At 36.7% G+C, this 26,504-nt stretch overlaps 1 protein-coding gene across 1 annotated transcript in view; it reads left to right on the top strand.

Moving 5' to 3' along the window:
• Positions 1-26,504, top strand: part of LOC148941110 (uncharacterized) — a 153,987-nt gene that overhangs the window by 89,530 nt on the left and 37,953 nt on the right. Inside the window, exons 10-13 of the mRNA XM_089104098.1 lie at positions 4,600-5,070; positions 8,767-8,856; positions 11,304-11,525; positions 25,929-26,095. Of these exons, the coding sequence (XP_088960224.1) occupies positions 4,600-5,070; positions 8,767-8,856; positions 11,304-11,525; positions 25,929-26,095 (950 nt within the window). The remainder of the gene's footprint in view (positions 1-4,599; positions 5,071-8,766; positions 8,857-11,303; positions 11,526-25,928; positions 26,096-26,504) is intronic.

Genomic DNA, 26,504 nt, shown 5'->3' with positions numbered 1-26,504 from the left:
TTTTTGAGGAGGACACTCCCCCACAACCATCAGGGCAAGGGTTTTAAGTTATGCCCTTAGGGTATATAAAAAGGTTGTTTGCCCTATGCATTATTTATTAATTTTTTCTTTAAAGCATAGCAGTTCTTGTCGAAGAAGTTGCCGTTAAAATTTCAACCTTCGCCCATTCAGTTAGAATTTAGAATGATCTGTGTCCTTTTTAATAGTCAAAAATCACTTGAAAGTAAATAAAACCCCTTTCACTCCCGCCATTTCCCGAAACACCCCCAATCAAAACTTTTACATAACAATTTTGTTAAACATAGTTAATTTCCGAATAGAAATAATATTTTTAAGGAGAAAACTCCCCAACAGCCCTTAGGGAAAGGGTTGTGAGTTATGTCCTTGAGATAAATAAGGTTTTTTTTTACAGAAAGCGTTGTCGTAGAAACTTCAAAAAGAGCTCATTCGATTGGAAATTCAAAGGGCTAGTGCCCTTTTTAAAAGTCGAAAGTGATTGGAGGGCAACTAACCCCCCTCTCACGCCCACCTTTTCCCCAAACACATCTAATCAAAATTTTGAGATAGCCATTTTATTCAACGTAGTTTTAAGTTCTGGAAATTAGGTCTTTGAGGATTACAATCCCCCCCCACAGCCCTCAGGGTAAGGGTTGTAAGTTATGTCCTGGGGGCATATAAGGCTCTTATAGAACGATTTGTCGTAGAAACTACAAAAAGGGCTTTGATTGGAAATTGAAGTGGCTAGTTCCCTTTTTAAAAGTCGAAAGTGATTGGAAGGCAACTGACACCCCTTCCACGCCCACCATTCCCCCAAACACATCCAATAAAAATTTTTAGAGAGCTATTTTGTTCCAAGCAGTTCAAAGTTCAGTAAATTATACCTTTGAGCGGGACACTCCCTCCACAGTCTTCAGGACGAGGGTTATAAGTTGTGCCCTGGAAGTATATAAAGTTTCTATTGAAATCTTTGTCATAGAAACTTGAAAAAGGGCTCTTTCGATTGAAAATTTAAAAGGCTAATGCTCTTTTTAATAGTTGAAAAGGATTGGAGGACAGCTCACCCCCTACTGACAGCCACCATTTCCCCAAACACCTCCACTTAATATTGTTGGATAGCGATTTTGTTCAACGTCGTTAAAAGTTTTTAAACGTAGGTCTTTAAGGAAGACAACCCTCCCCCCCCCTCACAGCCCTCAGGGCAAGGGTTGTAAGTTATGCCCTACGTGCATTTAAGGTTTTTATTGAAAGCGTTGTCGTAGAAACTTCAAAAGGGCTCATTCAATTGGAAATTGAAAGGGATAGTGCCTTTTTTAATAGTTGAAAGTGATTGGAGAGTGACTAACTTCTCACGCCCACCATTTTGCCAAACACATCCAATCAAAATTTTGAGATATCCATTTTGTTCAACGTAGCTGAAAGTTCTTGAAATTGGGTCTTTTAGGATGATAATCCACTCAGAGCCCTCAGTGCAAGGGTTGTAAGTTATGCCCTGGGGGCATATAATGTTTATATAGTAAATTGTTGTAGAGATTTCAAAAAGGACTCATTTGATTTGAAATTGAAATTGCCCTTTTTAATAGTCAAAAGTGAGCGGAGAGTAATTAACCCCCCTCTCACGCCCACCATTTTCCTAAAAATATTCAATCAAAGTTTAGAGATAGCCGTTTTGTTCAACGTAGTTGAAAGTTCTGGAAATTATGTATTTAAGGATGACAAACCCCCCAGAGCCCCAAGGGCAAATGTTGTAAGTTGTGCCCTGGGGGCATATAAGGTTTTTATAGATAGAGTTGTCGTAAAACTTCAGTAGAGGCTCATTCAATTGGAAATTGAGAGGGCTAGTGCCCTTTGTAATAGTTGAAAGTGATTGGAGGGTACTAACCCTCTTCTCACGCCCACCATTCCTCCAAACACATCCAATCAAAATTTTCATATAGCCATTTTGTTCAGCATAGTAGAAAGTTTTGAAAATTAGGTCTTTGAAAATGAACCCCTCCCCCTCCAGCACTCAGGGCAACGGTTGTAAGTTATGCCCTGGGGGCATATAAGATTTTATTGACATTTTTGTCGTAGAAACTTCAAAAGGGCTCATTTGATTGGAAATTGAAAGGGCTAGTGCCATTTTTAATAGTTTAAAGTGATCAGACAATGACTAACACCCCTCTCATAAACACCATCTTGCCAAACACATGGAATCTAAGTTTTGAGATGTCCATTTTGTTTAACGTAGTTAAAAATTCCTGTAATTAGGTCTTAGAGGATGACAACCACCCGCACAGACTTTTGGGTAAGGATTGTAATTTATGCCCTGGGGGCATATAAGGTGTTTACAGAAAGCGTTGTTGTTTCAAAAAGGGCTTATTCGATTGGAAATCAAAAGGCCTAGTACCCTTTTTAATAGTCGAAAGTGATTGGAAGGCTTGACATTTTTATAGTAAAGATCGATGTGGGTATAATGTATTATTTTTTTGTTGTTGTTGTTTAGGCCAGGGCACTTCGTATCGAAGGAGTCGTCATGGGAACTTCGAAAAGGGCTCATTCGATTGAAAATACAGATGTCTGATGCCCTTTTTAATAGTCGAAAGTGATTGAAGGGCAAGTAATCCCCCTCCCACCCCCACCCACTCATTTGCCCCATATGTTTAAAAACTAAATGTTGCCATAAGATTAAATAAAAATTCACTTTGTCAATGCTAATTCCCAATAAGGCATCTCAGCAGTATCCCAAGAACGACTGAGGGTATTATGTTCAAACTTTCGGGGCTACTTCTGATCTTAAAATTTAACCAAATCAAAATAGTGTAAGTGTATCCAAGCTATCAAAGAAAGTAAACAGATTTGTTTGCGAATGGTATCAAGTTTTTCATTTCAGATCAACTAGAGGAGGTATGAAACTAAATTAAACACTTCTTGTTGTGTCCAGATTTTTAAAAGGGTGTATGTTGTTAAAAATTGCTGAAAATTTTTCTCCAGCGCACAAATAGCAGGCCAAACTACAAAGTCTTAAAAAAACAAAAAGATCTAAGCATTATTTACTTTTTTCCTGAAAAGACAATGTCAATATAAAACGAACAGAAATTAATTAAAAAACTTTTTCCGAAAAATAAGTTTTTGAAAGAAAAGTAAAGAACTCCATTAAACAAAAAATGAGCAAAAATAAAATCAAATAATCTACCAAGCGTAAAACTACCACAAATCAGCATCGATAAATACATGAAACCCAAAACGAACAGAAATTACAATAAATAACCCCTATGCCTTCCCAAGGCCAGAACAAAATTTGCACTTTACTGAAAAAAATATAAATGAATGTGCATTGTCAGTTTAATATACATATACTGATATTTAGTAATCAGAATGTTAATATTATTTGATTTATTAAAGTTATTAAAGTAAAAACATTTATATTTTTATCAGTAAAGTGCAAATTTTGCTCTGGCCTTGGGAAGGCATAGGGGTTTTTATCCCAACCTAATTTCTGCTCGTTTTGAATTTGACTCGGTTATTTATTGTAATTTCTGCTTGTTTTGGGTTTCATTTATTTATCGATGCTGATTTGTGGTAGTTTCGCGCTTGGTAGATTATTTGATTTTATTTTTGCTCATTTTTTTTTTAATGGAGTTCTTTACTTTTCTTTGAAAAACTTATTTTGTGGAAAAAGTTTTTTTTAATTAATCTCAAAAAGGGGACTAGAACCTCTGATTACCAATCCAATGAGCCCCCTTCGAAGTTTATACGACCGCCCTTTCTTTAAAAAAAAAACCTTATATGCCCCCAGGGCTTAACCCTTGCCCTGAGGATTGTGGGGAGGTTGTCATCCTTAAAGGCATTATTTCCGGACCATTTAACTACGCTTAACAAAATGGCTATCTCAGAATTTGTATTGGATGTGTTTGGGGAAAAGGTGGGTGTGGGCGTGGAGTTAGTTGCCTTCCAATCACTTTCGACTATTAAAAAGGGCACTAGCCCTTTCAATTTTCAATCGAATGAGTCCTTTTCTAAGTTTTTACGACAACTCCTTCGATACGAAGTGCCTTGGTAAAAAAAAAATTAAATGTATTAAATAATTACATTAATTAAATAATAATACATTGTGCCCACATCGCTCTTTACTTCAGCGGCGCTATTGCGCTGCTCTTGATAATTTTGTGCATTAGGATCCTGTTTGTTCGTTCTTAGGCCCTATTATAAGGGGTGAACATCCACCCCTTTTTTAAAGTATGAACCACATGGCTCAGGGATTGAAGGAAGTAGGTTTCAAACTAATTAGAGATCAAGAATTTTCGGTGCATTTTCAAGCCGTCTGACCCCCAATACTGTGAACGTTTTAGATCTCATCAGCCTAGGTAAGAAGCCATAAAAGGGTCAAACTAAAAGGGTTGATGAAAAAGTTCTGTTTTTTTCCTATTTTGAAATGAGCCAAAATTTCTTTTGTTCAAACTCATTGAGTGGATGGAAGTGTCCTTGGTTCCATCTTTAACGGAATGAATTTAAAGTATAAAAAAGGGTTTGATAAGAATTGTACATACAGATCGGGTAACCCAAATGGAGTACTCACCAGTTTGATAACTATCGCTATAACTTTTTATTTTTTATTTTTAGAACAAATAAATTCTTCACTGTACAGATCTGATGGTAGAGGACAACTGGGACTCATAGATCCAAATTCACAAGCTATGTTAGAAGCGTTAACCAAGATTGCAACTAGCAATATTGCTGGAGATGCAACTGCTGGGCTACTCTTGTCTTTACAAGACAATGTTACGAATATGAAGCTGCCCTATGTTACTGAAAAACCCTTTGAGTGTAATATTTGCAAGAAGAGGTTTTTACACAAGCATGGCTTGCAAAGGCATCAAGAAAGACACGTGACAGAAAAACGTTTTAAATGCTTTGAGTGCAACCAAGCAAGCTTTTCTTCTGAAATACAGTTGACTCGTCATATGGCTATCCATGATGGTAGAAAGCTGTACGAATGTGATGTATGTAAAAGAAAGTATCCTCAGACGAGGGTTTTGGAACAACATCGAAGAGCTGAACACCCAGGAGCAAAAGCAATTGAATTTTATGAATGTAAGAAAAGCTTTATATAAAGAGTTAACACCAATCTTTATTGTAGGATGTAATGTTAACACTAATGTTTATTGTAGGACTAGGATAATTATTTAATAGAAACAACAAGTAGAAAGACCAGGGAATTCTTTGTTGAGAATGTGGAACCAAGTAGACCCTAAATGAATATTTCCACCCTACAAGGGCTCTCCTCACCAAAACAAATGAAATAATATAAGAGAAACTCACATTAAAATACGACCATAAAAACTAAAATCATTTTAAAAGAGTCCTAGAATTCTTATTTCAGGGATGTTCAACCAGGACTCTAAACCAGTTCAACCAGGTCCTGGTTGAAACTCGAAAAAGATTTTAGTTTTTATTGTCGTATTTTAATGTTTCTTTTATTTTTATTTGTTTTGCTGAGAACGGCCCTTGAATATAGGGTCGAAATATTCATTTTGGGTTAAGGCTGCAATTTCCTAAGAAAAAATTCCCTGTTGTTTCTACTTGTTGTTTTATTTATTATGGACAGGCCGTGTGGTCTTTTTTTTTATTCATGAAAATACTTTTCAACAGAGAGAAAATAGCGCAGGATTGGGACTGGGTGTCTGCTAATCCCTGTTGACACTGTGTCAATTCTGTCACTGTGTAGACTTCGAATAGTCAAATCCTTATTTCTGTCTTTAACGATATACATTTAAGCTATTAAAATCAATCCAAAAGCTTTTCAATGGTACTATTGTATCAAGGGTAGGACTGCTTAAACGGATGAGTATGTCAGTTTATGTGTCTTCCCTAATATTTTATCCTTAGGTGCGGACCTAGATAACTAAAAATCTAACAAAATATATTTAAATAGTATATAAGCTCTTGAATAGTATATTAAATAATTTTCATATCTCTTCACCATATTTGATGAAATACTGCATTCTTACTCACTTATTCTAAGCTTGTCTCTAAACTCGAAGGAAGTTGCTAGTTGCTTAATATTGTTATGAACAAATTTTAATGCTAAGGATTGATAGGAATTTAACTAAATTCATGGTTAGATACTTAAAATCAGAGCTGATTGCTCCAAACACTTTGAAGCGTTAGCAAAAATACATATATGCACAATTATTGTTCGTTTCATTGATTTTAAAAAAGGGCAAGTATTGCTAAAAATAAGATGATTTTGTTGGCAGTTGTTAATACTTTATACTCAGCATTATATGTTCGTCGTTCATTTTCAGGTGTTGGTAGAACTTTTAAGCTACGGTGTCTTTGAACACGAGAAAATGCCATGTACTATTTAAAGATAAAGGTAAAGAACACGGTATTGGAATTTACAGTCCCTACCGGCGGTGCTGATCTCCATTTCTCGGTCATTCAACCAGGAAGTGTAATGGGGGTTGGGGGCTAACCATCCTATGCTTTCGCACACCCTTCCTGCTTACCTTTACCAAGACTCACCAGGTGCCCAATTAAAATTGGGTAAACTCTGGCTCAGCGTATAGAGTCGCGCCACTGACCCTCTTCCCAAAACCAAATAATTGGATACTCCAGGATTCGAACCCTCGCCTTCTTAGACAAAGGATCCTAAATCCAGCGCACCAATCCACTCGGCTAGGATGTACTATATACCACGATTAAAAGCAAGAGTACAGAGGTTAACTTCAACAAATTCGAAGGTTTGGCCTCGATAGTATTATATTGTCATTGCTAATGCAGGTCGAAGTAGAAATTGATATCGTTGAACAGTAACTCCAAGTTGATCTTAACCTGGATTGAGTGAAACTCAAAATATGAACTTTGTTTCCTGATTTTCGCCCCAGTATTAATGAATTATGTAACAATATAATTAAGGTGAATATAATACTGGGGCGAAAATCTGGAAACAAAGTTCATATTTTGTGTTTCACTCAATCCAGGTTAAGATCAACTTTGAGTATATTCTCCTTAATTATATTGTTACATAATTCATTAACAATGAGACGGGTTCTATTGCACATCCCTTCTGAAAAACCTAAGTTACGCAACTAAGCAGTACCAGCATAAGCATTGTATTTTTCTCAGTTTTCAAGTCTTGGGCGGTAAATTTCCAGTATCAATTGAATTGAGGAATTGTGGTGTGAATTCCATTCCTACCTCGATGTCTGTGACGGAGTCATAAGTTTTATAATACTTGTATTCTTTTGGAAGGTGATCGACAATTTTCGCATTTATTTTACAAACTTCTTTGTTGAGGAAAGCTAAAATAAGGCGATTCCTCATTGAATTGAAATTTTGACTTGACTGACATTCTCAAAATACTTCCACAATTAAATACCATTGGAATATGAGCCGTCATTAAGACACCATCTGGCACAGTGAAATTCAGCTGCATGTTTGGTGGCTGTTGTCTCAGTGCAGCAGCACGGTGATTTACATCATACTCCAGTTCTCGTATTTTCTTACTGTAGTTCTTCCAAGAGAACCATTTGGTTACAACAGATTCCATAAGATAAAGGATTTGCTAGGCGTTCTTCAACGGCTTTATCGAGGTATAAAAAGAACATTCGGCCAAATGAAAGAGGTTCAAAGTCACTGTCAGTGGTTTATGATGAATGTTCCGCTAAATTGATTTTGTGATAAATTTGTCCAGCTACTTTAAAGCTAAAAATATTACGACTATAGATGGTTCGACCATCGCTTATGGTTAATGAAGCTAGAGCGAAACATGAGTTTAATTTTTGGATTCGGTGTGACGTCCTAAATAAAAGATGAAACCAATTCATTTGGAAATTGAGGTGACAATGTAATTCGACCATGCAAGCAGCAATCTGCAGATAAATTACCTTTGTTTGCTACTCTTTACTCGGGAAAATAGAGGGCACCACAGTGAATACGTTCAATGTTGAAGGGTCCCAATAGCTTGTAATTAACATTTGCGTAGTTTACAGCATCTTTGTAGGTTCGCGCTGGATTTTGTGCCACAGCTAGTTAACGTCGAAGATTGCTATGACGTCGTTCCTCTAACCTAGTATTTCTTTCTTTTTCACTTTCATTTTTTGCTCGCTGTCACGTGTGTTCCCCTCGCAAGTGTCTTTGCTCTTCATGATCTTTTTTACACATTCTGATTCTCACTTATCTTCTAACCAAAAGTATATTTGTTATTCACTTTTGTTTTTAATTCGCTTTGGTCTTCGTTGTTGCAGGTCTTCCAGCCGCATTTTGGACTTCCATTATTTCAGACAATTTTTGAATGCCATTTGGGTTTAGTCTCATTTGATGGTCCAGACCGTTCATTTTCACCCATTGTGAACTTTCGTTTTTCGAATCGTTCTCTTGGACTTATCACGTTTGATGGTTCAGGTGGTTGGACAAAAATGTGTTGTTTCAATACATTCTAATCATTTATTCTAATTGTAAATTTGCATTTTTGGGTCGTCCTCTGGTCATATTTTCTTATAATTATAAAACTATTAGAGCTTCCCAAGACAGACTGATAATTTTTCTGAGACAAAATCGGTTATATGTTATGAAATCTGTTTTTACAGTCATGATCATTTTCTTGATGCTGATTCTAAAACATTTATTGATTTTATCGAGTCGCAATTTTTATTTATCGTTCCATAAGCTGCAGAATTGTTAGTCCTGACTTAGCGTCGGTATTAATGCTTCATTAATTTGATTCTTTTAGGCGCTTTGATGAACGATTTCTAGACCTAATCCTTGCTTTCTTTTTTTTTTCAGCCGCAAAAGGTATGAAAGCAATGAAGAAGAAAGGTAAAATTCGCCATAGTTCAGAATCGAGCTCTACCCTCAGTGATATTGGGTACACAGGTACAGCCCTTTATATTTATATTTTGTGCTTGTTTCTTACACATCAAACAATACAAACATAACATAAAAACAGAGTAACAAAGCGAAAAAAAGAAACATTACAACTATAATCAATACAGATAATAAATATTATATTTTTGAAACCACATAACGGTCATACCGTTTGGTGGATTTTTCTTTCTTTTCTTTGAACTATTGATTCAAACGATCCATCACATTTTTTACTTTACTTAATTTACTTTACTTACTTTACTTAATTTACTTTACTTACTTTACTTTATTAATAAACGCGATTATAACACTTCACAATTTACAACTACTGCACCACTGAAAAAACCTAAGTTTTTCCTGGTGTGTAGTAAAACGGCTAGCCATTTATTAAACATACCAACAAACAGAAACTAAATAAGCTAAAAAATAGGGGAAGAAAGCAAACCAAACTCCTTCACATTATCAATTCCAAATTAACTGTTACCTACCGACCTCCCTACCCAAGGACCTCGCATCCACCCATTCCTCCCTACCATCTCCATTCACCCCACCACCCCATCCACCCATTCCTCCCTACCACTTCCATCCACCCGTTACTCCCTGCCACCCCAACAAACTAAACCTTCCAACCACCCCTTCCTCATTAAAAAATAATAATAATTATAATAAAAACTAATTTTTAAGTTTGGAAACACGGCTATATCCAGGGGAGGAGGGGGGGGGGGGTAGGGAGTTTGATACCCATGCCCCCAAATTTTTGTCTGACTCATAAAAACGTAACAAAAATGAATATAAAAAAATTGATGCGTTTTCTAAAGCTTTTTTTGTGATATGACCCTGGTTGGAAATCATCAGCAAAATTGTTTGCCAATTTTAAAGACAATCAACCTTATAGATGGTATTTCAAGGGATAGTCGACTGTTTGGAAAAATAATGAAAAGGCATATAAGACTTTAAACTGAAATGAACAACAGGGACTCAAAAATTGGTAAAATAATAGTATAAATTCGAAATAAATAATAGTTCTTTGTTGTTGTTTTTTTCTTCATATATAAATTAATTAAATTTACATTCTAATTTTGTGAAAACTGAATATTATATGGTTTATTTGGGGTGTCAAGTTGATTACTGCAGTTTTGTTTCAACGTCATGTATAAGTTTTCTTTAACTTTCAGTATTTTTGAGCTTAACTCAGTGTTTCAGACTATTCCAAATTTCCTGTAGTTTTACTAAAACCAAAAATAAATATATGAAATAAAATTATATATCCAATCAATTGAAAACGTGTAGTTTTTTGTAATAAACTTCATTATTAAGTATAAAATACAATTTGGCTGAAAATTAAACTTAAGGTTGAATCTGTTTTGACAATCATAAATATATTTCTTGATCCTGTTTAAAAAAAAAAAGTTCTTGATTTTATCGAGTCAAAATTTCTACAGTGATGACAGTGGTCAAATATGGCTCTGAAGCATGGACGCTCCGAAAAGCGGATGAAGATTTGCTAGATGTTTTCCTGAGAAATTGCTTAAGGATTGTTCTGGGTACCCGGCTGACTGACCGTATTTCAAACAATAGACTCTACGAAAAATTTGGCGAAACACTGTTTTCTAGGGCTGTAATGAAAGAAAAGTTGAGGTGGCTAGGGCACGTTGTGCTGATGAAGGATGACAGATTTACGAAGATTGTTCTATTCGGACAAATATCTTGGGTTAAACGGAAAGCAGGTCGTCCCCGTCTGGGGTGGGAGGACGTCATAGAGAAGTTTTAAAGGAAATGGGAACTTCGTGGGTGGGTGTAAAAAGGGAGGCATTGAATAGATTGGGATGGAGGAGGAGCGTGAGTAGCTGTGTTGGCCTCAGGCGGCTTGGTGCTGCGGTGAGTTGTTAGTAGTAGTAGTATTCCGAAATCGTCTCATCAACAGCAGATTTCATAGTCTTGAGTGATTGTCAGTGTTAATTTTTCGCTAATTTGTGTTCCTAATTTGTGCAATAATCCTGGCGGTACTTGAATGATAAATGCCCTACCGTTCAAGTTGTTCTTTCATTGACGCATCATAGAACCGTTTTTTTTTTTAGTTAGTTTCTTTCAGCTTAACGTGAGACAAGACGCAGAGAAGGGACAGAATAGACGAAAAATATATAAATTGGGCTATATATTTTCACACTAGGGGGGGGGGGGGGTAAAGTATTTTGACAGTGCAAAGTTAGAAAACAATTCGTACTACATAATATGCAGAATAATTGTACCTAAAACATTAGGCCTGCAGACCTGCTATACTTTACCGTCCCCCCCCCCCCCCTAATGTGCAAATATATAGCCGAAATTTGTTTCTAAAGTATTATATATTTATCTTTCTTTGTATATTTCATTAGGATTGAGCATCAGAAAAATATATTAGAAGAACATTAGGTAGGGCGTATATCATAAAAGTACCATCCTGGCTTGTTTTTCAGTTGCCAAGCGTATGAAAGAAGAGAAAAAGAAAAATGCTCATGATTCAAGATCGAGTTCTAGCTCCAGTGAATTTTCTGATACATTGGAACAAGATGAAGAATACGAACGACTATTCCAGTCAGATCATGAATTGTCGCATGATTCAGATGTTGAGATCCTGGAAGATGGTGATGAGATAATATTTGCGAGAACTGCTGCTGTTCTTGGAAACAATTCAAATGGTAATATGCTTTTTTCTACGCCTTTAAAGAAATTGACTAAGTTATGGGCTTAAGTTCATCAAATTTGATGTGTATAAAAAATAACTTAATGTAAAGCCAAAAACAAAATAAAATGTTTTAGTTGATAAAATGCTTGTCAATAGTACAACATATATTCAAGCATAATTCATCAGTTTCACTTAATATCATATCATAAGTTATTTATCAAAAATAAAATGTTTATACTGTTTTTTATAACGACTGTAACATTAGTTGTGAGTTATTAACAAGACTTGTTATGTAATTAGATTTACAGTCCATGACGCTCATGATTCGTCCTATGAGATACAATAGAATACGGTATGTACAGATACAGATATTCTGTTTATGAAATATACATAATGCTACAAAATACACCTGCGCACATGCCTGTTAGCATAATTGAGCAAATTAAAAATTACAACAAATTATTAAACACCGTTAACAAATTAAATGAAAAAAAAAAAAAAACACTGCCCAAATACAAAGAAGATAAATAAAACCAAAGTCAACCTTCAGAGATAAACTTCCCCACCATTCTGCGAAACTACTGGTAATCAGCGCACTCTCTAATATCCAGGGGAATAGAATTCCACACCTTTGGACCAATATGCCTCAAATTAAATCCTACTCTTGTTGTTCGCCTAGACTCCTGCGAGAAATTAAACCTGAGTGATATTGGATATGAATGACGCTGCGAGCTAAGAGGGAAAATTCTATGGAAATCTGATGCTAACTGGCCAAAAACGTAATTGTGACATATCTGGGATATTGCAATGAAATGAAGTTGATGTAAAGAAAAAATTCCGGCTGATCCAAAGCGATGAGTACCAGAAGACCTATTATCAATCTGAAAAAGTATCCTTATCGCTTTATTTTGTAAAATTTGAGGGCGTTTATGAACTGAAGGAAAAGTTGAAGCCCACACAGAAATACAATATATAGAGATAGACATAGACATATTTTATTAAACTTACTCTTTTTAGCGCTAAAAGCACTAATACCGAGGTGTTTTACAAATACGACAAAGTTAAATAACAAATACGACAACAAAAAATGAATAAAACCATATTACTTCTCTTAGGATTTGTTGACCATGTCTGTAAGAAAGAGGACAAAGGAATGCTGGTAGTGAGTCGTACGACATGTCACTGGGTTGAGCTTGTATTGTCTCCGGGTACGGGAAGTAATGGGGGGTAGCGGGGGCAGAATCGTCCTGTTTGCTCCTTTGGAGCAGTAAATGGCCGAAGTGGCAAATATGTCTCTGACGGCGGTTAAAAAGCGACTCGGGGCCAAGAACCTTAAGTGCATTGTCATAAGTAGTGAAGGTCTGACCCAGCATAATCTTACAAGCCCGAATTTTGATAGCTTCGATATCTTGACACATCCAAGCACTCAACTGTACACTAGAGCCCCACACTGGGCACGCATATTCAATGATGGGTGGGATATAAGTCTTGAAGGCAAGCTTCATGGAATTCACACTGAACCCAAACCGCTTCATGGTAATCAGTGACTGCAGCGCTGCCTACCCTTTTCGCACAAGATCACTTACGTAGTTGTTGAACTTGCAGTCAACGGAGAAAATTACCCCCAGAATTTTCTCGCTGCCAACTGTTTTAAACAAGCCAACTTTCCTTGAAAGTTCGATTTAAGAGGGTTGAAATGCAACACCTTGCACTTCTGCTCATTGTGGGTAAGGCTAGCTCGCTCACATTCATTCTGAAAAACTGTGGGTAGACTAGGATCAAAAAGGGGGATCGCTGATTGGCATTCTAGTAGGTATTTGAGTTCATCAACGAAATTATATCTGTCCTTAAAAGTACGCAGGATGAAGTTAATCACAGCGAGTAAAATAATTCTGGCTAATTTAGTGCCCTGAGGGGCACCGCAAGTGATTGGGAGAAATATAGAATTTGAATCGTCTTCCCTAAGAGCGAAAACGTACTGTTCCCGCTAGGAAAGAAAATCAGTGACTAGACGCAGCAAGTCACTTTTGGCGCCCATTTCACTTAAGTTATTGAGAGCGATAAGGTGTTTGATGTGTTTGGTGATATTAATGTACTATAGTAGATGCAGCTAACACGAGCATGTCAGCGTAACAAAACAAAAAACAATCAACACAAAGATTAAGAACAAAAAATAAATTAACAGCAACACAAAAATTTAAAGCAGCAAGTGCTGTTTCAAGGTCAATATATTAAAATGAGTCATAAATAAAATCTATATATGTCTAGTGCCAGGTCACACGGCTCGTAATTATAGTAGTTACTGTGTATTTTACAGACTGCATCGTAAATGAATATAAATTTTTTTATAAGAGGTACGTCATATACACATCGAAGTTAATTATGCACAACATAAAAATATATTCAAAAACACTCACAGACAAAGCCCTGAAATATACCACCTTAAATACTTCTTAAGGTGATATAATTAAAATGCTGAGTAAAATAAGGGAATAATGACTTACGATATCTCTCGGTACTAGAGGCTGGGTTGGTCACTTAATTTTGGTCATTTCTTTTTTGTTTGTCTGAGTCTAGTGTCTGGTCCCTCAGTAGGGGGGCTCTCAAGGTTGGGTGAACCACGCCCCCTACTGAAGGACCAGACACTAGACTCTGACAAATACAAAAGAAATGCCCACAATTAATGACAAATCCAGCCTTTAGTGCGTAAGCCATTTGTCCCTTATTTTACTTGGTATTTTAATTATATCACCCTAGGAAGTATTTAATGAAGTTTATTTCAGGGATTTGCCTAGGAGTGTTTGAATTTATTTTTATGTTGGGTATAATTGACTTCAGTGTGTACATGACGTAACTTTTGTTAAGAATTCTATATCTATTTATGATGCAGTCTGTATAATACACGGTAATTTCTAAATTCATGAACCGTTTGACCTGACTCTTGATCTTTCTTATCACTGATTGGGGCCACATTTCTAGCTTTAACTGGGACAAGTCAAGATTGACTATTTCCTCTCAGGTTTTTTAGATGGAAATACAATATTTTACTGTCATACCGTCCGGCTGCATCTTCTAGATCCTGAGCAATTATATCCTTGACCTCCACTTCACACTTCCCTAACTCTTACTTTAATGTTTTCCTTACTTTCCACACAATTCCCCTTATTTTCATAGGATTTATTACTCAAATACAGTTTATCCACACACGAAAGTTTTAAAGCATTTTCAATAATATTCCTAGCTCCGTTACTAAATTTCCTCCCTAAGACCCCATCTGCTAATCACGAACAATTTTCACAAAATCATTTCTTCTAACTTCTACATTGTCAAGTTCTTAGACTTTCTAGTATAATATTCAACCGTCCAATTAATATTCAACCTCTAGCCAGGGGCGTCGTTTGGGGGTGGCAAGGGGGGGACAGTTGCCCCCCAATAATGTGGAGAGAGAAAATATTATACGTCCCATGCCCTTTGACTATCCAGATATGGACCCCTCTAGCCCCCCCCCCCCCAATAAAAATGCTGGAGATTTGCCCCTGCTTCTAACCTTCCTGAAACCACACTGTTCTTCTTTTTAAACTGTATCTGCAACCTTTCTAAGTCTAAGAAGAATCATAATAATAAGTAATTTACTTCCTGCAGACACCAGGTCATTGCCTATATAATTAACACACTCACTTTTATAACCTTTCTTACGGAGGTGTATGATTGGAGTTTTCCAAAGATAGCTAGGTGCTCACCTTTTTTCAAAAAATCATATTCACAGTCTTTAGTAATCTATCTCTAACCTCACAACCACCGTATTTAAAAAAATTATTGACCACTCTATCAGTAACCATGGCTTTATTATATTTTAATCCTTTTAATACTGCCATTAATTCTTCCTCAAAATATAAATCCTTTATATCCAAAGTCTCATTAACTCTTAATCTTTTGTATATCTTTTACTGTAACTCTATCGCGATATGGTACATTCTCAAAATAGATTTGTCCATTTTTCGTTAATATTTTTCTTCTCATTATTGGTGGCCCCGTTCTTATTTTTAACTGGGACAAGTCCAAATTGACATTTGCCTCTCAATTTATTAACATATCAGTACAATATTTAACTATTATGCCGTCTGGCATGCATCCTGCCGGCATTATGCCGGCTGCATCTTCCCGATCTTTGTTAGTTTCATCCATGGCCTCCACTTAACACCTCCTTAATTCATATTTTAATTCTTTCTCCGGTTACTTTACATTTCTATTATTTTCATAGGATCTTTGACTCAACTGATTTTTGTACAGGTCCTTCCTCCTCTCTATTTAACATAACCCGTCTCCTCTAATATTCCTAGCAGCGTTTCTAAGTTTCATCCCTAAAACAAAGCTATTTTCCTAAAATTATTCCATCCATCTTCTACATTATCAAATTTTAAACTCTCTAGCTTAGCATTCAACTGTTCCTAGGAAGTTTCTCTTAAATTTTTATCCTGAAGTCTACCAACTTCATTACTTCGTGAAAGGTAGTTATCCTTCCTAAATTTTAGCTTTAGATTAATCTTAGCTACTACCAGATGCTGATCTTTACTTTTAACATCAGTAAATACCCTAGTATCTTGTTTTGACCCTGCTAATCTTCGGTTTACAATAACATAATCAATAAGGTTAGCTGTATTACCATCATTTGAATGCTATGTTATCTTATGGGCAGTTCTATGACCAAATAATCTATTGGTTATCACTATATTGTTTTCCCTACAAAATTGCAGCAGTCTGTAATCATTATTGCTTTCCTTACCTACACCAAATTTACCTAGGCTAGGATACCATCTATCCCTATTTCTACCGACCTGGTTATTAAAATCGGAGACTAAAAATACCATATTTGTATCTGGACCCTGTCTTTTTGTTCCTGTAGCTGTAATAAAAATTTATCTCCGTCAGTCGGTTTTACAGGGCCATATGACTGATACCCTTTAATTTTTAGTCATAAAATGAACCGCTAGCATTCTATTTTTTTATACCTTCGCAGCCCAAACAATACTTGGCATCTCTTTTATTCACCATGAACCTTACTCCCTTGCACCCCATCCTTCCTGCTTCAGCAAAAAAATTCTGCACCGCCTAATTTCATGTCTCCTGTCGCTGGGGTATGAGCTACTGAAACTGTTACTAAGTCCAGTACGAAAGTCTGAATTCGTCAGTCAAAATGTCGATATATCGATACGATAGTTGTTTTTAAACTTTGTAACCTTTCAAGTTGCGATTTAATGATCAGTAAATAATTGAAATTCTTATGACCTCAGGAAAAGCAATGATCCCAGAACCAGTGCTGGACGGGGACTAACATATCTTCCCAAGTCTGCACGAAGCGCTCAAGCCGAGTTTGAACCGGACAGCAAGAAGTCCCTAGGACCTCCAGTAGAATTGAGGCTTTTTGAAATCCTGAGATCATCTTGGTCACAACATGATTCTCTGCACTTGGTGATGCTCTTCTATCACCAAGGATAGAAATGGTACATAGAAAATATCTAGCCTATTGTCTGTGACTCATCAGGCCTACAAATATTATGGCACTACGGCGAAAGTTTTTGTAGGATTTCTGGAACGTTTCTCTAAGACTCTCATCGCGGAGTACATCAACGTAATAACTTCTTGGAAGGCAGTTACCCTTGATAAATTTTAGCTGCAAATTATCCTTGGACATTACTGGATGGTGATCTTTGAATTTTAACATCCCTAACAGCATTCCTTTATACCCTAGTATCTAGAATCGATCCTGGTAGTCTTCAGCTTATAATAACATAATCAATAAGTGTATCAGTCTTACCTTCATATGAGTTCAACTTCACTTATGAGCTATTTCGTCACCATAAACTCTATTGCTTAAAACTAGATTGATGCAGGTACAAAATGGTAACAATGTATAGCCGTTACTATTTTCTTTTTCCTCACAAAATTAACCTTGGCTGGGATACCACCTATCCCTCTTTATCAACGTGGGCTTTAAAATTCCCGAATAAAAATACCTTGGGGATCCTTCTTATTCTTCTATAGCTGTTAGTAAAATTCATCTTAGTTACTACTATATCTGCCAGTTTGTTCTTCTGAGGGATATTCTACTATGACTCATATCTTGCGTTTTTTCATAGGCAGCGCCATACTGCTGCCTAAGTAAAGAACGATGTGTGCACAATGTATTATTTTTTTTTTCTTCTCCATACCTGGGCACTTCGTATCGAAAGCGTTGTCGTAGAAACTTCAAAAAGGGCTCATTCGATTGGAAATTGGAATGGCTAGTGCCCTTTTTAATAGTCGAAAGTGATTGGAGGGCAACTACCCCCCCCCCGGGGGGGGGGGGGGGGGTAGTTGCCCCCCCCCCCTTTCCCCCAAACAAATCCAATCAAAATTTTGAGATAGCCATTTTGTTCAGCGTAAATGATTTCCAGATAGAAAATATCTTTTTGAGGAGGACACTCCCACACAACCCTCTGGGTAAGGGTTTTATGTTATACCCTGGGGGCATATAAGGTTTTTATAGAAGGCGTTGTCGTAGAAACTTCAAAAAAGGCTCATTCGATTGGAAATTCAAAGGGCTAGTGCCCTTTTTAATAGGGCAACTAACCCCACTCTCACGCCCACCTTTTCCCCAAACACATCCAATCAAAATGTTGAGACATCCATTTTATTAAACGTTATTTTAAGTTCTGGAAATTAGGTCTTTGAGGATGACAATCCCCTCACAGCCCTCAGGACAAGGGTTGTAAGTTATGCCCTGGGGGCATATAAAGTTTTTATAGAACGTGTTGTCGTAGAAACTTCAAAAAGGGCTCATTCGATTAGAAATTGAAATGGCTAGTGCCCTTTTTAATAGTCGAAAGTGATTGGAAAGTAACTAACACCCACCATTTCCTTACGCCCACCATTTCCCCAAAAACAGTCTATCAAAGTTTAGAGATGGCCATTTTGTTCAACGTAGTTGAAAGTTCTGGAAATTATGTATTTAAGGATGACAAACCTCCCAGAGCCCCAAGGGTAAGGGTTGTAAATTTTGCCCTGGTGGCATATAAGGTTTTTATAGATAGAGTTGTCGTAAAACTTCAAATGGGGCTCATTCAATTGGAAATTGAGAGGGCTAGTGCCCTTTGTAATAGTCGAAAGTGATCGAAGGGTAACTCACCCCCCTCTCACGCCCACCATTCCTCCAAACACATCCAATCAAAATTTTCAGATCGCCAGTTTGTTCTACGTAGTAGAAAATTCTGAAAATTAGGTCTTTGAGAATGACACCCCCCCCCCCACAGCACTGAGGGCAAGTGTTGTAAGTTATGCCCAGGGGGCATATAAGATTTTTATTGAAAGTTTTGTCGTATAAACTTCAAAAGGGCTCATTTGATTGGAAATTGAAAGGGCTAGGGCCATTTTTAATAGTTCAAAGTGATTGGAGAGCGACTACCCCCCTCTCACGCCCACCATTTCCCCAAACACATCCAATCAAAATTTTGAGATAACCTTTTTATTCAACGTAGATTTTAGTTCTGTAAATTAGGTCTTTGAGGATGACAACCCCCTCACAGCCCTCAGGACAAAGATTGTAAGTTATGCCCTGGGGCATATAAAGTTTATATAGAACGCGCTGTCGGTGAAACTTCAAAAAGGGCTCATTCGATGAGGAGTTGAAATGGCTAGTGCCCTTTTTAATAATCGAAAGTGATTGGAAAGCAACTAAAACCCCTTCCACGCCTACCATTTCCCCAAACACATCCAATGAAGATTTTGAGGTAAGCATTTTGGTCCACGCAGTTCAAAGTTCAGGAAATTATACCTTTGAGCAGGACACTCCCCCCCCCCCACAGTCGTCAGGGCAAGGGTTATAAGTTATGCCCTTGGGGCATATAAAGTTCTTGTTGAAAGCGGTCATGCGGAAACTTGAAAAAAGACCCTTTTGATTGGAAATTGGAATGGTTAGCATTCTTTTCAATTGATAAAAGGGATTGTAAGGCAACTAACCCCCCTATTTCGTCCATCTTCTCCCCAAACACATCCAATCAATATTTTAAACAGCCATTATATTCAACGTAGTTGAAAATTTTGGAAATTAGGTCCTTAAGGTTGACAACCCCTCCCCCCCCACAGCCCTCAGGGAAAGGGTTGTAAGTTATACCCTGGGGCGTATAAGGTTTTCATTGAAAGCGTAGAAACTTCAAAAGGGCTCATTCAATTAGAAATTGAAAGGGCTAGTGCCATTTTTAATAGTTGAAAGTGACTAAAGAGCGACTAACGCCCTCCTATCGCCCATCATTTTCCCGAACAAATCCAGTCAAAATTTTGAGATATCTATTTTGCTCAACGTAGTTGAAAGTTCTTGAAATTAGGTCTTTTAGGATGATAACCCCCTCAGAGCCCTCAGTGCAAGGGTAGTAAGCTATACCCTGGGGGCATATAAAGTTTATATAGAAAGTTGTTATAGAAATATCAAAAAGGGCTCCTTTGATTGGAAATTGAAATTGCCATTTTAAATATTCGAAAGTGGGTGGAGAGTAATTAACCTCCCTCTTACGCCCACCATTTCCCCAAAAAAAATTCAATCAAAGTTTAGAGATAGCCATTTTGTTCAACGTAGTTGAAGGTTCCGGAAATTATGTATTTAAGGATGACAAACCCCCCAGAACCCCAAGTGTAAAGGTTGTCAGTTTTGCCCTGGTTGCAAATAAGGTTTTTATAGATAGAGTTGTCATAAAACTTCAAAAGGGGCTCATTCAGTTGGAAATTGATGAGGCTAGTGCCCTGTGTAATAGTCGGAAGTGATTGGAGGGTAACTAACCCCCCTCTCACGCCCACCATTCATCCAAAAACATCCAATCTAAATATTCAGATAACCACTTTTTTAAACGGAGTAGAAAGTTCTGGAAATTAAGTCTTTGAGAATGAGCCCCCCCCCCCCCCCAGCACTCTGGGCAAGGGTTGTAAGTTATGCCCTGGGGGCGTATAAGGTTTTTATTTAAAGCGTAGAAACTTCAAAATAGCTCATTTGATTGGAAATTGAAAGGGCTAGGGCCATTTTTAATAGTTCAAAGTGATTGGAGAGCGACTACCCCCCTCTCACGCCTACCATTTCCCCAAACACATCCAATCAAAGTTTTGAGATAGCCTTTTTATTCAACGTAGATTTAAATTCTGTAAATTAGGTCTTTGAGGATGACAACCCCCTCACAGCCCTCAGGACAAAGATTGTTAACTTATGCCCTGGAGGCATATAAAGTTTATATAGAACGCGCTGTCGGTGAAACTTCAAAAAGGGCTCATTCGATGAGGAGTTGAAATGGCTAGTGCCCTTCTTAATAGTCGAAAGTGATTGGAAAGCAACTAACACCCCTTCCACGCCTACCATTTCCCCAAACACATCCAATGAAGATTTTGAGATAAGCATTTTGTTCCACGCAGTTCAAAGTTCAGGAAATTATACCTTTGAGCAGGACACTCCCCCCCCCCCACAGTCGTCAGGGCAAGGGTTATAAGTTATGCACTGGGGGCATATAAGGTTTTTATTTAAATCTTTGTCGTAGAAACTTGAAAAAGGGCTCATTTGATTGGAAATTCAAAGGGCTAGTGCCCATTTTAATAGTCGAAAGTGATTTGAGGGCAACTAACCCCCCTCTCACGTCCATATTTTCCCCAAACACATCCAATCAATATTTTAAATAGCCATTTTATTCAACGTCATTGAAATTTTTGGACATTAGGTCTTTAAGGATGACAAACCCTCCCCCCCCCCCACCGCCCTCAGGGAAAGGGGTGTAAGTTGTACCCTGGGGCGAATAAGGTTTTCATTGAAAGCGTAGAAACTTCAAAAGGGCTCATTCAATTAGAAATTGAAAGGGCTAGTGCCTTTTTTAATAGTTGAAAGTTATTGGAGAGCGACTAACGTCCATCTCACGCCCACCATTTTTCCAAACACATCCAATCAAAATTTTGAGATATCCATTTTGCTCAACGTAGTTGAAAGTTCTTGAAATTAGGTCTTTTAGGATGATAACCCCCTCAGAGCCCTTAGTGCAAGGGTAGTAAGCTATACCCTGGGGGCATATAAAGTTTATATAGAAAGTTGTTATAGAAATATCAAAAAGGGCTCCTTTGATTGGAAATTGAAATTGCCATTTTAAATATTCGAAAGTGGGTGGAGAGTAATTAACCTCCCTCTTACGCCCACCATTTCCCCAAAAAAAATTCAATCAAAGTTTAGAGATAGCCATTTTGTTCAACGTAGTTGAAGGTTCCGGAAATTATGTATTTAAGGATGACAAACCCCCCAGAACCCCAAGTGCAAAGGTTGTAAGTTTTGCCCTGGTTGCAAATAAGGTTTTTATAGATAGAGTTGTCATAAAACTTCAAAAGGGGCTCATTCAGTTGGAAATTGATGAGGCTAGTGCCCTGTGTAATAGTCGAAAGTGATTGGAGGGTAACTAACCCCCCTCTCACGCCCACCATTCCTCCAAACACATCCAACCAAAATTTTCAGATAGCCATTTTGTTCAACGTAGTATCAAGGTCTGTAAATTAGGTTTTGGCTAATGACACCCCCCCCCAGCAGACAGGCCACGGTTTGTAAGTAACGCCTTGAGGGCCCATAAGATTTTATTGAAAGTTTTGTCGTGGAAACTTCAAAAGGGCGCATTTGATTGGAAATTGGAAGGGCTAGGGCCATTTTTAATTCCTGATAGTGATTGGAGAGCGACTACCGCCCCTCTCTTGCCCACTGTTTTCCCAAACACATCCAATCAAAATTTTGAGATAGCTATTTTGTTTAACGTAGTTGAAGGTTCTGGAAATTTGGTCTTAGAGGATGACAACCACCCTAACAGACCTTAGGGTGAGGGTTGTAGTTTATGCCGTGGGGGCATATAAGGTGTTTACAGAAAGCTTTGTCGTTTCCAAAAGGGCTCATTAGTTTGGAAATTGAAAGGCCTAGTGCCATTTTTAATAGTCGAAAGTGATTGGAAGGCTTGACATTTTTATAGTAAAGATCTATGTGGGTATAATGTATTATTTTTTGTTGTTGTTGTTGTTTAGACCAGGGTACTTGAAGGAGTTGTCGTGGGAACTTTGACAAGGGATCATTCGATTGAAAATAGAAAGGGTTGATGCCCTTTTTAATAGTGGAAAGGGATTGGAGGGCAACTAATCCCCCTTCCACTCCCCCATCCCATTTGCCCATTATGTTTAAAAACTAAATGTTGCCTTATGATTAAATCAAAATTCAGTGTGATAATGTTAATTCCCAATAAGGCATCTCAGCAGTATCCCAAGAACGACCGAAGGTATCATGTTCAAACTTTTGGGGTTACTTCTGCTCTTAAAATTTAACCAAATCAAAATAGCGTAAGTGTATCCAAGCTATCAAAGAATGTAAACAGATTTTTTTTGTGAATGGTATCAAGTTTTCCATTTCAGGTCAACTAGAGGTATGAAACTAAATTAAACAGTAGTATTTGTGTCCAGATTTTTAAAAGGGTGTATGTTGTTAAAAATTCCTGAAAATTTTTCTCCAGCATACAAATAGCAGGCCAAACTATAAAGTCTTAAAAAACGAAAAGTTTTAAAGTATTATTTTCTTTTTCCCCTTAAAAGACTATGTCAATATAAAACGAACAGATATTAATTTAAAAAAAAATTTCCACAAGATAAGTTTTTCAAAGAAAAGTAAAGAACTCCATTAAACAGAAAATGAGCAAAAATAAAATCAAATAATCTACCAAGCGTGAAACGACCACAAATCAGCATCGATAAATAAATGAAACCCAAAACGAACAGAAATTACAATAAATAACAGAGTCAAACTCAAAACGAGCAGAAATTAACATAAGTTGGGCGCAAAACCCCCATGCCTTCCCAAGGCCAGAACAAAATTTGCACTTCACTGAAAAAATACAAATGAATGTGCATTGTCAGTTTAATATACATATACTTATATTTAGTAATCAAAATGTTAATATTATTTGATTTATTAAAGTTATAAAAGTAAAAACATTTATTTTTTTTCAGTAAAGTGCAAATTGTGTTCTCTCCTTGGGAAGGCATAGGGGTTTTGAGCCCAACTTATGTAATTTCTGCTCGTTTTGAGTTTGACTCAGTTATTTATTGTAATTTCTGTTCGTTTTGGGTTTAATTTATTTATCGATGCTGATTTGTGGTCGTTTTACGCTTGGTAGATTATTTGATTTTATTTTTGCTCATTTTTTGTTTAATGGAGTTCTTTACTTTTCTTTGAAAAACTTATTTTGTGGAAAAAGTTTGTTTAATCAATTGTCGTATAATGAGCAACGAGCATTCTACTATAAATGCCTCACCAACCAAAGCATGACTTAACAGCTTCTTAATTCATTTTGACTCCTGCTCCCTGCCTATATACCCCGTCCTTTTATCACCTAATTTCAGGTTGCTTACCCCTGGGTTATGACTTTCTGAAACTCTTAACAAGTTTAGTTCAAAATGTCTTAATTCGGTAGTTTATACGACATTTGTTTTTTAACGGTTCAACATTACATGTTGCATTTTTCATATTACTTAAATCATGGACATTATTATGGTTTTAGGAAACGCAATGGTTCCAGTAAACTTTCTAAGTATGTATGCATAAAGTACTGAATAGGCTTAGAATCGGAAAGAAAAAATTCAGGTTAGGTATGAATGGAGGCTTCCACATTTAGTGATGCTCTTCTATGAACATGAATGATAATCCTGCACAAGCAATCTAGTCTACTACCCCAAATTCGTTATATATTTCTACAAATGTTATACCACTTTGGGGAGGTAGCCCATAATTGATATTTTAGCTAGAAAGAGGTTTATCAGCTAGAAAAATTAATGAAAACAAACAAAACCAAGAAGAATTATCCGTCAATCAGAATCCAAGGCAAATGGTGTAATGTTTACTTGAGGTTACCTCAAGTACTTAAGGTTAACTACTTAAGTACTTAAGTTACTACTTAAGTTAACTACGTAACTACTTAAGGTTACCTTGCAGCGGCATTTGCAGTCTCAGTTTTGTTAGAAAAAATCGTGAAAGATCCGCCCTAACGTAATAAGAGGACACGCAAGCAGGATTTTCCTTTTGAAGACAGAGCCGGATGAACGAGCTTATTAACAGAATAGAGACCCCAAACTATCTTGCAACACCAAAACAGCCTCAACAGGATGGGCATACTCAGCCTAGTCTTTATGAAGTCTGGTATAATTCCTTATAAAATTTAAACTCAAAGCTTGTAAAGTCTGGAGAAATCATTTAGTGGAAAGGTCAAAGTTTTTTGTTTGTGTAACAAAAAACGTCTTTGGACAATAATAGCCTGTAAATTTTATATATTTATCATATTTATTGATTAGTCATTATATTACATTGATTTAATCATTAAATCATACTATACAATTAATCAGTCATTGAGATAATTATATTAATTACAATATGTTACAATGAACTGTAATTGTATGCATCGTGACGATGTTCTTAATAATGAAATATGACAACATTTAAGAATTTTGAAGTATCCGAACAGCATTTGAATAGTATTACAACTTGACTTCCTTGATTTGACAAAGGGAAGATGGGATGTTTTGTAGCAGTGTTATAATAAAAATAAAATAAGAAGCAACATAAAAGTTTTACAATTTAATGGCAAAAAAAATCCAAGCAAGGAAATAAACGATAATAAATTTTATTATCAAACGCCTTACACGGTCATGCCGATCAGCGGCAGTTCTCGTCATAATAAAATATAAGGCACTAAACATATACAAATTACAGCCGTAGTCATCTTCATACAAATTTATACGTTGATTCGAAATATCACAGAGTGAACTAAAACCTAAGACATCGAAATATCCAACTATCTGTGAAAAAAAAAACAAGTTTAACTTAAAGAAAAAAAAATAAAATACAAACCGAATAAAAAGAATAATTAACTAAAGCGAATAAATATGTACAATTATTGACGAGTGAGTGCAGTATTAAAAATCTTGACGAACGAGAAAACAAAATTACTCGCGTACCGCCTATGCCGTGCTGGTACTAGCTGAATTTTTGGTAACGGTTGAGCTACTTGTCACCGGGAGCCGTTGGCACGAAAAGAGATGCTCAGGGGGTAGGATTTCAGGAAGCCGCGGATTTGCAAAAAACGCCAAATTTGAAACACAATTTATTGCGGCGTGTTGAAAGAGTTGTAAGGGAAAGTTACTTCTTTCCCCCACCAAATCTTGCGTTAACAAAGTATACAGCATTAATGTCCAGTTACGGCAATAACATTCTAATTGGTAAAAGCAGCCTAGCATTTTATTATTTTTGATAAAGTTCTCTTCTTCTGAGAAAAATGGCCCAATTTGAGACACGTATTTTGGAGATTTGGAGCAAACTGACGGTTTTTTGCTTCTTTTTTTTTAGGTGAAGAAGCAGGCTCTAAAAAGCCCTGTCAGAAATGTGGAAAGACTGATCAACCTGAATTAATACTTGTGTGTGACCAATGTGGCTCTGGTCTGCACATCTCTTGCCTTAAGCCCGCTCTTGAGCTGATACCCGAAGGTGATTGGTATTGTCCTTCATGCTCACATGTAAGGAATCATTTTTCTTTTGCGCATTCTTGATGTTAGCATTAATCAATGTCCTAATTATAGATATATCTCATCCATCCTACTCGATCTGTAATAATAATAATAATAATAATATAATGCAAAAACGTACTGGTAATAGGTAATAGATTTTTCACTGTCCTTAGACTTTCCGTAATTGTGTCCTAAAGAAACAATATAATACCTTGTTTTTTGGATACGGTGTTTTCTCTTGAAACATTCAATTTGAAATTTTTGTAAATCGTGAAGAAACGTTTCTCTGCTGTGCGACAAATAGCCAGTGGGATTCGTCAAATTAATTTCTAGCGTAATAAATAGTAAACAAATAGAAAACATCCATAGCTTTGAAAGCCTCCAACAGCAACAAAAATGTTTCTATTATATTATTTTT

Source organism: Artemia sp. Qi Xiang Cuo, chromosome 18 (assembly GCF_049724085.1).
Source record: "Artemia sp. Qi Xiang Cuo chromosome 18, ASM4972408v1, whole genome shotgun sequence".
Lineage (NCBI taxonomy): Eukaryota > Metazoa > Arthropoda > Branchiopoda > Anostraca > Artemiidae > Artemia > Artemia sp. Qi Xiang Cuo.
Note: the sequence above shows the minus strand (reverse complement) of the source record. Positions and strands in the feature narration are given on the sequence as shown.